The sequence below is a fragment of the Strongylocentrotus purpuratus genome, unplaced genomic scaffold, assembly GCF_000002235.5.
Source record: "Strongylocentrotus purpuratus isolate Spur 01 unplaced genomic scaffold, Spur_5.0 spur5_scaffold_19, whole genome shotgun sequence".
Taxonomy (NCBI): Eukaryota; Metazoa; Echinodermata; class Echinoidea; order Camarodonta; family Strongylocentrotidae; genus Strongylocentrotus; species Strongylocentrotus purpuratus.
Genome location: NW_022145604.1, coordinates 3,222,909 through 3,237,819, shown reverse-complemented (window position 1 = coordinate 3,237,819; position 14,911 = coordinate 3,222,909). Strand labels below are relative to the sequence as shown.

Below are 14,911 nucleotides of genomic sequence, written 5' to 3'. Positions count from 1 at the left end.
GAGTAAGAGGTCTAGTTTAATAGTTTACCTGGTATCGGGGTAAGAGGTCTAGTTTAATAGTTACCTGGTATCGGAGTAAGAGGTCTAGTTTAATAGCTACCTGGTATCGGAGTAAGTGGTCTAGTTTAATAGTTATCTGGTATCGGAGTAAAGAGGTCTAGTTTAATTGTTACCTGGTATCGGAGTAAGAGGTCTAGTTTAATAGTTACCTGGTATCGGAGTAAGTGGTCTAGTTTAATAGTTATCTGGTATCGGAGTAAAGAGGTCTAGTTTAATTGTTACCTGGTATCGGAGTAAGAGGTCTAGTTTAATAGTTACCTGGTATCGGAGTAAGAGGTCTAGTTTAATAGTTTACCTGGTATCGGGGTAAGAGGTCTAGTTTAATAGTTACCTGGTATCGGAGTAAGAGGTCTAGTTTAATAGTTTACCTGGTATCGGGGTAAGAGGTCTAGTTTAATAGTTACCTGGTATCGGAGTAAGAGGTCTAGTTTAATAGGTTACCTGGTATCGGGGTAAGAGGTCTAGTTTAATAGTTACCTGGTATCGGAGTAAGAGGTCTAGTTTAATAGTTTACCTGGTATCGGGGTAAGAGGTCTAGTTTAATAGTTACCTGGTATCGGAGTAAGAGGTCTAGTTTAATAGGTTACCTGGTATCGGGGTAAGAGGTCTAGTTTAATAGTTACCTGGTATCGGGGTAAGAGGTGAAGTTTAATAGTTTACCTGGTATCGGAGTAAGGGTAGAACGGATGAACACCTTGCTGTGGTCAATGCCTTGATAATAAGTCCAGCTGAGAGGATATGATCCTTTACATTGTAAACGAAGTGTCTCTCCCTCCAGGATACTCGTCTCATAGCTGCCTTCGTGACCCAAGAGGTCAGGGGTGCTTCCTAGAGGAGGATGATGATAAAACCAAATCTTTATAATGGTATCTTGAAATACAATGTCAGCCAAGGACGCTGTTGCCCGTAAACTTGGAATCAATTTTTCTAACATCTGCTCATGACATGGTTAATGGCTGTGTCATAATATTGTATTCTTGATAGATAAGATTCATAGCTTTTCAGAACTGTATAGATCAATAGAGATTGATCAATAGAGATTGATCAATGAAGTTGGATCAATAATGCTCGTATTGACACAATCACTTCATGGAAAGAGGTAATAAATAAGTTATTCCAACCGTATCGGCAACAGGGTATATTTTGCATAGAATTTTAGCTTTGATACTAATACAAGTGACTTTTGTTGTAGATAATGTCATTAACGAACCTCAGAATGTTTTTTTTTCAATGGATAAATTGTGTTCTATCAATAAAAGAATTTTGACGTAACTTCTGTCGCTGCGAACAGAATGATAACCAAATCACAAAAACAAAACAAACTCCAAAAAAACATTACAAAAACAAATATACAGAACAGGATAACAAGAAAAACCGAACAAACAAAGTGTACAATATTTCTCAATTTTGTGTGTGTCCGTTTTAAGGTCGCGGGCGTCGAAAATGAACGAAATAAGAGTCACGTCTGTCTTAATGAAGAATAATCATTTGTTATCTTCTTCAAATATTCAAAAACATATTTATGCACCATTTAATCATCATGATCATGTTAACTCAGATAATAAACTGTTAACATATTCCCAATGCATCATCATAATTATATTGAGGGCGCCAGTTGCGATGGTGGTAGAGGCGCAATCTGTTCAGACAATTATCAAAAGGTTAATGGTACCATCTATTCTACCATGCATGGTCGTGGTAGTAGATGTTTTGTTTCTTGATTTTGCTATATTAAAAAAAAACATCTGTGAACGTTAGTGAGGAAAATTAGCAATGTTTATTCAGGGTAAGCGTGAAGCAGACACAACTTGTCAGTAAGCATAATGGGAATGTTTCTTTCCAGCGCCTTCTCCATTCTGGTACTACTCCAAATATATCATGGATAGCATATTATTAAAAGACTCTAAAAAGAAGAAGCTCCCGAGTCACAGACTTATTACAAATTTTAGTCACTTTGTGTTGTAAAAATGGGAAAGTTATCCAGCACTTCGTCACATTACCGATTCATCCAAATTAAAGTGCACGTACAAACGATTACAAATTTCGTAAATTCATAACATTTACTGTCTTATATCTTTGTGCGATTTCGTTCAAACTTTCACTAGTTTGCTTTTCTCCTTTGTCGTCTGCTTTCATTTTTAGAATAGTTTGCTACTAGGGTCGGATTTCCATTTGACATTCAGAGTTTCACATCACCACATGTCAGGCACAACAAAATTGAAACATTGAATCAGCAGAAGCATGTGCAGGCGCGTGGTATGTGCAGAACGCACGTGTTTGCTTTGTTTTAAAAGTTAATTATCAAAGCTTTTTACACATGATATGAATAGACAATTATCGTGCAAAAATAAAGGCATGATTGAAATTTCTGAAAGAAAAAAAACAAGAAAACATTTCAGGAAAAGTCATTTATGGCCCTGTGGGAGGAGAATTATAATACGTTCCTTTTTACTTGTTATAACTACTATTTCAAGCAAAAAGCGGTTAAAAATTGAAATTATCTAATTTGCAAAATATAGACTCTATAAAAGAATTTGAGTCGGAGAAAGAAATTTGAAATGCATGAATCATCATTCTCCTATATTTGACATGCACTACGACATTTTAAAAATTAGTGCATAATAATTGCAAAATGGAATCAAAATGTAGATTATTTTATATCCAATTTGGGAAATAAAACATAAATGCTCTACTAGATACGGACTGAGGAGAAAATAAATGGAAATTTAATCAAAAGAACGAATATGAGCGAAAAACGAAAAATAGCTAGAAATGTGTCAACAGTTAAATATATAAAGATAGACAAAAACAGTGGTAAATTTGTAAGAGTGCTCACGGCTGATAATGTGAAAGAGGAACATAAAGAAATTGAAATGGCGTAGAGAGTGAGAAATAGAGAGAGAGAGAGAGAGAGAGAGAGAGAGAAAGTGAGAGGGATAAAAGAGATATATAAGAGAGAGAGAGAGAAATATATAAGAGAGAGAAAGGGGGCAGCGAAGAGAGACAGACAAAGAGTGGGTGGGAAAGATGGATATGGTGAAGATAGAGATACATGTAGTACGAGAGAAAGGGTGCACAGAGAGAGAGAGGGAGAGAGAGAGGGAGAGAGAGGGGAGAGAGAGAGAGAGAGAGAGAGAGAGAGAGGGGGGAGAGAGAGAGAGAGAGAGAGAGAAGAGGGTGGATACAAACGCAGGTGTATACAAGAATGGGAAAATGTGCAAATAACTAGAGCTCAGTCTCGACATGGAAAATTCAACATCATTTTTCGAAGTATAACAGGAGGTTACCAAACTAAATGCACAAATTATAATACATAATGGCTGGAATATTTATAAACCTTCAAAACTAGCGCAGTATTAAGAAAGATACGGGTATAAACATTGTAGTTATTTATACATGTAAGTGCATAGATAAAATAGTATTGTGCAGCGTATATATTAATCGACAAGCACTCAAACGTTTTCAAATTTTGTAGTTTGGTCGACATACATGTACTGTACACGTACAATTCAGATAAAGACAACAACATTTAAGGACCGTAGTTTTTAGGCAATGGACCTTCTTCATTTCAAAAGAACATCCATTGAATCAAATAATTATTATTCGACATCTTATAAACATATTAAATTATAAAATTACACAAATTCATTACAAATCCATATGCCCATGCATGCTAATGGTAAGTACCTAGTAAAGATTATTCCCGCAAATCAAAATGAGCAAATACTACGAAGGAACATGAAAGCAGGTATACATGATCTTACCTTCGATAACCCCTGTTCCAACAAAAAGTTTGCGGGATATGAATGAACAAGAATCATTTCAATTATATAAATGTTGTATGACTCTATATTTCCTTCTTATCTTGTCAGCTGGTGCGAAATAGCTGCATGCATATTACAGTGTTTCCAGCATTTCATGAGAAAAGGAATCCTTGATTATCTCTGTCTTTGCCCTGACGGAGTTTCAAAATTCCAGGATCGCGAATTCAACCTATTTCCAGTTTAAGATGTTATCATAACCAATCATACAAATTCATACGATGTTGGCTACGAGACGAAATATAAGGTACTGAACAACTTTCTTCACTGCCAATAAAATTTCCTTATTTGAGTAACTTTCCTCAAATTCCTTGACTGGAAAAGAGAACTTAATATCAAGGTTTATCCTTACTTCCTCGATAGCTGGAAACCCTCTATTATGGGATATAATTGCCCAATATGTATTCATGGAATGTGATGCAAATTTTTGGTATCTTTGATTTCGGAAATGCATTCCCCCCCCCCCCCCCAAGTTATTAACTCCTTTCTTGCTCAATTCACACTGATATCATGATGACTGTGAAATATATACAAGCATGATATCATCAACGAAATATAGCTATAGTTCATTTAAAAGTAAGACAATGAATCAAAATAAAAAGGAATATATGCGTGTACATAATAGGAAAACAATTCGAATGCTGAATAGTAAAATGGAGATGGAAAGCTACTTTAATAAATGACAAAGCTTGGCTCACTATGTAAACAGTAAAATGTAAACTCTCACAATGTAGACATAATGATAACGCAACAATGTGATGGGTGAAAGATAGCTACATGTACTCATCTACGACAACTACTCCTATCTTTTGGACAGGTATGCCCCCTCCCCTCCCCCACCTTACCATGTTACCCCTATGGCTGGATTAGATGTCGGGCAAGGGTGGTAATGCAAGGGTGCAGTTGTTCTTATAATAGCTGGTTGCAGGGGGGAGGGTATTTTTCTAGGGAGTGGGGCAAAAATCCACAAACAGTCTAATGGTGGTATTCAATTGGGGGTAATTTTTTAAGGGGTATTTTCTAGCGGTGGTATAGCGAATTTTTCCCCAATATGACCAATAGATAAAGATATACATTTACGTACCTACAACGTTTAGAGTGGCTGATGCTGACCCTATCAAAGCTCCTTGCTCAATTTGGCAGGTGTAGGTACCAGCATCCTCGTCGACAGCCCGGGATATCATCAACGACGTGGGCGCAACTATGGCTATCCTATCGCTCTGGGTAACGGTATTGCGGCCCACACCACTGTACGTCCGAAGCACGGCGCCATCTTTCAACCACGTGATCGTTGGGTCTTGATTGGACACCTGTACTGGTTCTAGGTCCTGGTCTAATTGGTCTAGGCTTGAGTCAATGATGGGCACGGTGTAATTACAATGGAGAGTTGCACTTAATCCTTCGGTCACCTGCACTGTATCTGGATGGACCGTCACCAATATGTTCTGGCATGTTACTGGCACTGTCAAAATGGAAGAATAGTAAAAATTATGCTAAAAGAAAGAAAGAAACCAACCAAAAGGTAATAACTCACACACCCACACACGCAAATATATATGTGTGTGTGTAATATGTGTGCGTGTGTGTATACGACACATACTATAATTCATTTCGTGATAACTGTATGCATTGGGGTCAAAAACAAAATTAAAGTTTCAAATCTGATTTCTTTCATGTATTGATTCTTGAATGAAAGTGAAAGAGTTTTATTTTATCCACACCCCCTCACTCTCAATAATCTACGCTCACACACACACAGTGTACCATCTCTCTCTCTCTCCCTCCCTCTCTCTCTCTCTCTCTCTCTCTCTCTCTCTCTTTATCTTCCTTTCTCTTCCCCAGTCACGGACGTTATGACCACATCGAGGATTTCATTCCATTGAACGCATGAGGAAACACATTATATATTCCATTGGTGCGTGGCGGGAAGACACTAACACCAAAAAAGCTAATGAAGTAGTCATCAAAAAAATGGACACAGAATCTGCGACCCTCGCGTCTACTTGCTCGCAGTAGTAAAGAGTGGTAAATAAGCTACAACTGTATGTAAGGTTTTGTGGAGTGAGCAGCGAATCAAGTTACCATGGTGATTTGTTGACCAGGTTTAAAACGTGACAAATATTACATTCCCCGGCTTTAAAGGGTAAATGACCAATTTCGAAACTGCAGGGTAGTGTTACGGATAGGCAAGGCCCGTACTCGTCATTTAAACGTGACCACATATCATAGTTTTCCTTCTGCCATGTCCGAGTACTGCATATCTGAATCCTCTCTCATATAACAAACACATTCTCCTTCTGGACTAGAATTAAACAAGAACAAAACAAAATGGCAGCGTCATATTGTATGTGAAGTATCTATATTATCATCAAAAACTGTAACGTATAGCATAATGACATTTTAGACAGTTTTGTTTCAAAATGCGGGTTTACTGCGAGAACTCTAGATTAACTGCTATGAGACCTCTTTGCACAAGTTCACGACTAATCGCCAATCACTCATAAGCGATCGCTTGAGACTCATTAAAACTTGAATCTTGATTGGCCAATACCATGTGACGGTAGTAATAATAATAATAATAATAATAATATAAATTTATAACGCGCACGTATCCGGAACTTCCGATCAAGGCGCGACAGACAAAAATGATGCAGATTACACAAAACAGTTCAACAGATATTATTTCTACACGTAATTAAACTTAAATCTTAGATAAATAGGAATTCAAATCTTATATATATATACAGAAATGCAAGTATTGGATAAACAGATATAAATATATAATACAATTCAACATAATATAGTTCTTTAGGTAATCAAACTTAAACATCAGATAAATAAAAACGTTTTCAACTGGGATTTAAATTGTTCTGTGGAATCTAATTGTCTAAGATGAGAAGGAAGAGAGTTCCAGAGGACGGGTGCAGTTTTTGCGAAGGACCTGTCTCCATAGGTAACAGTTCTTGTCATTGGCACGACTAGTCTCGTAGCCTCTGAAGACCTCAGTGACCTCACTGACTGCGTTACTGATACCATCTCAGAGAGGTACTGGGGGGCCTGACCATGCAGAATCTTGAAGGTAGTCAGACAAATCTTGAACACGAATCTCTTCTGTACCGGTAGCCAGTGCAATTGACGAAGGATATGACTTATTCTCGCATACTTCCCTGCCTTAGTAAGAACACGGGCTGCGTTGTTGTGTACTCGCTGCAAACGAGAAATGGCTGAGGAAGGGACACCGACCAGGAGGGCGTTACAGCAGTCCAATCTGGAAGTTACCAAGGCATGGATGATCTGTTCTGTAGTCTGCTTCGACATGTATTTACGGATTCTCCTGACATTCCGAAGGTGGAAGTTTGCACTTCTGCAAATGGATGAAACCTGCTTTTCCATATTGAACAGATGGTCAAAGACGACTCCCAAATTCCTAGCTCAACTTGATGGAGAGATAGTATGACCACCAATGTTCAGGTTTCGAGGGTGAAAAGTTGAGTGACGGTCCCATTGGCAGATTTGGTATCGTCATCAAATTTGCCTTTGGCAGTTTGGTGACATTAATTATTTCGACAAGAACATCAAACTAGCCAAAGGAATTTTGTTTTTATCATTTATTTGTATTTGTTCTTATTATCATTTATCTGCAATCACGTTGATCTCTGGCCTATATAAGAAATGTAAACATATCAAACATATAGTATGCATAACGGTTCCAAGCATGACATTTTAGATTTAACCATTTGAGAGTTCGATAGACTGCTTTGATGTTATGAGGAGACACGACATGATGACGTCAATCCTTTCGTTTTCCGGCTACCTTGCCCTCGGTAACAGTAGTTCATTTCCGATAAATCTGCCACAGAATGCGGATTTTGGCATCGATACATTACAACTCGTGACATGAATACAATGTTTTGTTATGTTTCATATTGTAAGTCTATTATCCACATTAAAAATACAGTGTTTTGCTGCTGTTTTTGTTGTTGTTGCAATATCTTCTGTACATCCGAAGTACATTATTATATGCATTTGTAACGATTCTATTTTGAATAGGACTTAGAATGTGCTATCCGCGTAATCTCAGTAACAAAAAAATGATGGCTGTTACTCTACATAGGCCTGATTCCATATGTTCCCAAACATACATGTACATACATGTATACTGCCGAAGGGGTAATTATAAGGAAACCTTTCCAAATATCCCATTTAAGTTTTTTTCTACAGATGGTATTCATTATATCTAATTTGCTAAACCGAGGGTTAATTTAACCTCCCCCCCCCCCCGCCCCCAACACACTCTATTAAACTGTAATGGCGGGGGAAGACGGGGTGAGGGGTGGGGGAGGGGGGTTATGAGGGGAAGGGATACATGAGATGGATCGCTCCAGTAGCACAGATCACTACAGGCATGAAATGTAGCCCTGTCTAGAAAAACACTGCTCTTCTGGTAATCGCGTTGTTTATGGGGAGGTTGTTGGAAATGAACGCTGACTTTCAGTCTTGATGCATGACCTTCGATTCGGGTCATGACCTCTACGTGAGATTTCTGACTGAACCTGTGAACCGGTACCTTAGTGTCATGGCAACTTCACAAATCGACTGAAAATCAATCGGAGACTAGTATTATATTCATCAAGGCATAATCTTTTTTCCACCCCATACGGAATGGAGAATATGCACACATTGCGTAGAGGCGAGCCTATTATCCTGTGACAAAATATACATCAACAACATCATGTTTATCAAAAATAAAAAGTATATATAGTTTGATATATTTCTTTTCCCCAGTGGATCTACAGGAATGATACAGTCCCATATTATCTTTGGTATAACCATAGGCGATCGATATGCCTACATACATGTATGACCAATACTAGTGTTGTCGTAGTATAGTGGTTAAAGGGTCTAGTCCGAGCCCGACATTAACGTCATTCGGTAGTACGTTATATGCGCCACTCTCCACCCAGGTGTAAATGGGTGCCTGGCAATTAATGTGGTAATAATAATTCCAGTGTGCAGAAAGAGCAGTAACTATTGTTACTTAATATGAGTCTTTCGCACAGTTCAAAGGATGACCTACATGTAATTAAAATTACGCTAGGTTGATTTTTGGAAAGTAGTTATGTTTGGATTAAATGAATCATCCATGAGGATAAGATTAAGTAAAACTGCTGACCCCCCCCCCCACGCCCACAAAAGCACCCTTGATGGATCGTAAATAAATATAATCACGTAGCATCAACAAGAAAATGATTAAAAAAATAAAGTGCATCCAAAATAGAGAGGGACAGAGCAGAGATTATTAAAAATAAACGCATGAGACTAATCGGGAAGAATCAACCTCTAGATGTATTATGTCTTACATGTAGTTGGTGAAAGAGCACGGTCCTAAGCGATATGAACACGGTCCTCACTGGTATAGCAACGGTCCTTTCATCTCGTAGGTGGACATCAATGAAGGATGGAATGAGGACAATCACGTAACTGATCTCATCGGGAGAGAATGGAATTAAAGGGAATTTAGGAGAAAGCGGGAAACGAGGTTGATGCAAAGAGTAAACGGATTCAGCTCTCCACCCCCCCCCCCCCCCGGGAACGAGATGCCCTCATTACCGCTCCCTCTCTTGGGAGAAAAGCTGGTCGATGGTGCTAGGCTTCTGTTACTTTGCTTTTCATGCGGCCGATTTACCAGCGCCCTGGATTTACAGCAAATATTTAGAAGAGGTATTTTATTATTATTAAGGCCTATTCCTTTACGTACATGTATTCATTAATTTACATTTATCAATCTATTAATGTATTAATGCATTTTCGTAATGTTGCAGGCCTATATGGAATGTACGCGTACGTATTTTACATATGTATACATGTAGGCCAATGGATGGGTAAATGGAAGGGTATGGGAGGGTGTGTGTGAGGGTGCATTTGAGGGTGTGCGTGTGAGGGTGTATTTGAGGGTGGGTGTGAGGGTGTGTGAGTGAGTGTCTTTGAGGGTGTGTGTGTGAGGATGTATGTGAAGGTGTATTTGAGGGTATGCGTGAGGGTGTATGTGTGTGTGTGTGAGGGTGTGTGGGAGGGCGTGAGGGTGTGGGTGTTAGGGTGTGTGTGTGAGGGTGTCTGGGAGGGTGTATTTAAGGGTGTGTGTGAGGATGTGTGTGAGTGTGTGTGTGTTTGTATGGGAGGGTGTATAGGAGAGTGTATGTGAGGGTGTGTGTGTGGGAGGATGCGTGTGCGTGAGGGTGTGTGAGGGTGTATGGGAAGGTGTATTTGAGGGTATGTGTGAGGGTGTATGTGTGTGTGTGTGTGAGGGTGTGTGGGATGGCGTGAGGGTGTGGGTGTTAGGGTGTGTGTGTGAGGGTGTCTGGGAGGGTGTATTTAAGGGTGTGTGTGAGGATGTGTGTGAGTGTGTGTGTTTGTATGGGAGGGTGTATAGGAGAGTGTATGTGAGGGTGTGTGTGGGAGTGTGTGCGTGAGGGTGTGTGTGTGAGGGTGTATGGGAAGGTGTATGGAAGTAGTACATGTCCAAGACCAGACCGTCAAACAATAAGAAAGGTTAAGTGCATCCATGGAGTTACTATGGTGCACCATAACACAAATAACCAATCCAGGGGATTGCCCAGAAGAAATATTAATTTCCGTTAACACGCTCTCTTCATCGATAGTTGTTTTGAAAAGACGAACAGAAATATAAATATTTACAAGTACACAATTAAGAAAAGCTTGAGGTTGCATGAGGCAGAAGAAGAAAATAAAATCTGAATTGCTGCACGACTATCATTATGCAGAACGTGCCGTTGATCTCTAAATATGTAGAAGGAAAATCGTTAGAAACTCCCTCTAGGTATGTCAATGTGTTTACAAGACGTGCACATCATCCATGATTTACTTTTTTTTTGCCGAAATGTCTCAAGTGTATGGCTTTCACACCAGATGTAATTGTATGATTTGACTGTAAAATTTTTTCGTTATGACAATAACAGCTCTGAACTTCTGAAGAAATAAATTTTCTTTTGTATCTTTGTAAGCAACAAAATAACAAAACATGAATATTGTAGACTAGGTCAATGTAAGACTCATCCGTCACAAGAACAAGAAGATAATTGGGGGTGGTTTAGACCTACATTCCCTCTGCTTCATGTTATTTCCCATGTATTACTTTCATGTATTGTGACATACCGATGTCTATAGCATTACTGATCTCTTCGAATTTTGATACTTTTTGTATGAAATGGAGATTGGGGAATTGCCCTGCATGATCGTAATCATATCAATAAATCCATAAAAGTACTAATTAATTGGTTTTCAATCGACTACTTTGAAAAAGAAAGTTTCAAAAATATAATATGTAAACTTTCTGAGACAACAAAAACGTAACATATCATCAAAATTAATCTTCAGAGTTACGATACGTGGTACAAACAAATTGGTTATATTATCTTTGAAATTTGCTTCTTGACGGCTACCTTACAGTCCAACAGAAAAGGAGAAATAAATCGTAGAAAGCAATCATGATAAAGGGGCTTCGTGATGATTAGTATGTTTTAATGAGACAGTCGTTACATCCTGAAATCAGTGAAAATGTCGAAAAGTCATTCTGAATACTTGCACTGCACAGGCCAGGTAAAGAAAAATAATTGAACCACTCCCCTCTCGCTCTATCTCTCTCTCTCTCTTCTCTCTCTCTCTCTCTCTCTCTCTCTCTCTCTCAAGAAGGGTCCGGTCACTCGTTCGGATTTTCTTCGACCCGTCCAATCGAAATGGAATTCCATTACAAGAACGCATGATTATGGGTTCAAACGCGAAGTCTAAATACACAATTTTCGACTCATGAAATATGCATTGCCTTCATAAACATGACACGGATAGCCCCTTCGAATTACATTAGTTTATTATACCACAAATGTGAGTTCAACCTTTAATATGAAAGGGCCCTTCAGTTCAATTTAAAAAAACATGTACTCGGGATCCATTAACATCTTGCACATCATTTCAGCATCGGTACTTTCAGACAGAAACCTCGGCATGTCATATGACCCCCGCATGGAGGCCTTATACTTTGCCATACAAGGTATTAAAATAGATAATAATGAACTCAAGAAGAAAACAATCAATGATCATATTTGTTTCCATTTTTGTTAATAGAGGGATAGCGTGTCTGTGGGGGATGATGGAGGGAAAGAGAGGGAGAGACAGGGAGGGAAGGGCAATATACGGAAAGAGAGATGAGGCATGAAAAGCTATTCATCTTTCACATGACAAACTATGCAAAACTGTAAAAGTCTAATGACATTGTCATTAAAAGAGAGGATTTCGATCTGCTGAAAATAAAACATTAGTTTGTGTGAGCTTTCTTGTGTTTGCTTTCCCATGACGTCATCTTAAATTAGAATACACCCATCAACATATGGCGCTACAACTTGCAGCTCATTAAGCTCATATTGGCGAAATGTAGCGGTCAAGGTACAGTACATTATATCTTACACATTTTCAATGTTTGATGACGTCATATTAAATTCGGCTAGAAAAAAACATGCAGGTTTGAAGATCAATAGTTTCATCATATGATCTTGAAAGGTGAGGGAGGAAATTGTCTGGTTATTATTGGGAAATGAGAGCTGTAGATACATGTATTCTCGTGCCCGTATATATCGTGATTAAGAATTGCTGACATACTCTTGCGGTGATTAAAGGTAAAGACTAGTATTGGAAACGCCCCAATTTAAAGAAATGAAATGGAAGCTCGTATTACCAATCATGTGAAAGAATATGTTTTGACTAACATATGATGATACATATTTTGCCGGGAAACCGCCTTCTAATTGATATATTTGGTTAATTAGTTTATCTATTGGTGTGTGAGAGATAAACGCACGCGTCGCGCACGTGTGCGTATAGTCCCATACATCTTTCTGTGTACAGTGCTTGTAACTTTACGAAGACTGGGCCAAATTTATTATCATTTTGATGATTCCAGAACCTTGCAGTACACACCAATAACTATACGCTAGATTATCAACCTTTTCTGATCGATTCCACAACGTTTCTTTCACAATGCAATCGCATGACCATTACTGGTCTTTATCTTTAAGTTGTTGTTGTCGTTGTTGTTGTTGTTGCTGCTGTTTTATGTCCTGTTATTCTTGTTGTTGGCCAGCGCATTTACTTTGATATGTATTTCTTTTTATTACCATAACCGCATCAAATGATACATAGCGGTAAGTTATAATTTCCATATCTCTATCCGACAGATGGGCACCAACCAGTCAGGGATTCGAACCATGGACCTTCTATTAAACCAGCAAGATCCTTCACGCGATGTAGCGAGGCCTATTTTTAAGGAAGTGTTTTCAATAAATCTAACAAACTAAACCAATCATGAACGAGACCGTCATTTATTACCACAAATGAGAGTGCTACTACATCATATCCTAAAAGACAAATACATAAAATAATACAAATAAAAATAGGAAACTCTTGTGTTTTAGAGGGCAAATTGGCCTATACGAAATAGATTTCAGTGGTTGATAAAAGTACCATTGATGTCGTCATCAATATAGCAATATAGTTGCAAAACATATCGTTGCTCTTTTATATTTTCTAATTTTGTTACTCTTCCTCGTAAAATTGCTGTAAAAGGATCATCATATATTAATGGATATACAAATCGTTTCTCGATTATTCCAGTTTACTGCAGACTTATGGCAGGGTTATACAGTACAAACGAGCGGCTGCCATATCAATTACGTAACAAGTGACTCATTAGTTTTCCTCGGACAATGACGTCAATCGGACGAATAAGAAGGTTTGCAGAGGATATTAAATGTACAGGCCTATAGGGAAAGCTTAGATGCAAAATGAATCGAAATTGCTGTCGTCAGAGATTACGAAGATGGAAAACGCCGGCAGTGCTAGCTAGTAATATTTCTCCGAATATTGAAAAACAAGAGGTTATTGGTTTGATGCGCGGTCTCTGAAACATCACTTTCCTTGAACTTAGTTTCACGAGAAAATAGATTATGATTTACATTACTTCTTCATCTTTTTCGGCTTCTTCTTCGTCTTCTTCTCCTGCTTCTTCTTACTGATTGTAATACCAAAGAACAACTTTTCGCTATTCATTTCAAGAAATTTCTAATTTGTGGGTGAAAATTAATGGATAGAGTCAGTCATACGGAAGAGACTTTACTGTATAGGTCAACCATTGTCACATCAGGGAATTCTCTACACACGTACGGGTCATTATAGTGGAGTGATACAGGACGGTATTACCCACATAATTCAAGGCAGCATGTCTCAATCTCTGGTAATTACCCATAAATCAGAGCAGGTGCAATCATTGGAATAGTTGGAAAAAACGGAAACTTTACTGTTTTTCCAGGTCAATATGATCTACATCTATCACCTGTATTCTCGCTAAACAGGTGAGACCGACTTTCATCAAAGCATGATAAATTCACGCATAATTAATATGGCAGGCCATACATGCCATTACTTACACAGCTACAACGATACAAGCATAGTTGTATAGTTATACAGTAGTTTATTTCCACATTTAGTTAAAAACTAAACAAATACAATCAATATGATATAACAAAGATTCAAAAGAAACATTAACTTCTCATAATACCCAGAAAAATAAAATGTTATAAAATGTTTATTCATCGTGCAAGATTATAATAACGGGTTACGGGGACAACTTAAGGATTGATTGGAACTACACGTAAACGTCCATTCGGAATTGTTTAGTTGGATAGTTGCATATTAACATGTACACTTGAATGTAATATGAACTTTATGAAGTTGTATTGTTGTATAGTTTTCAGCGTTTCTGGCTGGTCAAATCAATAAAGCCATTCGACAAACGAATAGTGGACATAATAAAGGCATGTACAGCCCGTCATAGACGCATTCCCAGTATCAATTACGATTCATCGTAGACTATTCTCATCTAAAACCACAGGGCACACATCTAGGAAAGAAGGAGAGAGAATCTACCCCCTCCCTGAGCTGACCAACAGAAAGGGGGTTTTAAG

General features: G+C 38.3%; 1 protein-coding gene across 2 annotated transcripts in view; it reads right to left on the bottom strand.

The window, feature by feature from the left end:
* LOC105437797 (vascular endothelial growth factor receptor 1-like) overlaps positions 1 to 14,911 on the bottom strand; it is a 61,345-nt gene that overhangs the window by 29,199 nt on the left and 17,235 nt on the right. The window contains exons 2-4 of one of the 2 annotated variants that reach the window (XM_030990039.1): positions 4,966 to 5,343; positions 3,825 to 3,836; positions 721 to 888 (exon numbers count right to left, since the gene is read on the bottom strand). In XM_030990039.1, the coding sequence (XP_030845899.1) occupies positions 721 to 888; positions 3,825 to 3,836; positions 4,966 to 5,343 (558 nt within the window). The remainder of the gene's footprint in view (positions 1 to 720; positions 889 to 3,824; positions 3,837 to 4,965; positions 5,344 to 14,911) is intronic. The other variant, XM_030990041.1, reaches the window with a different exon arrangement.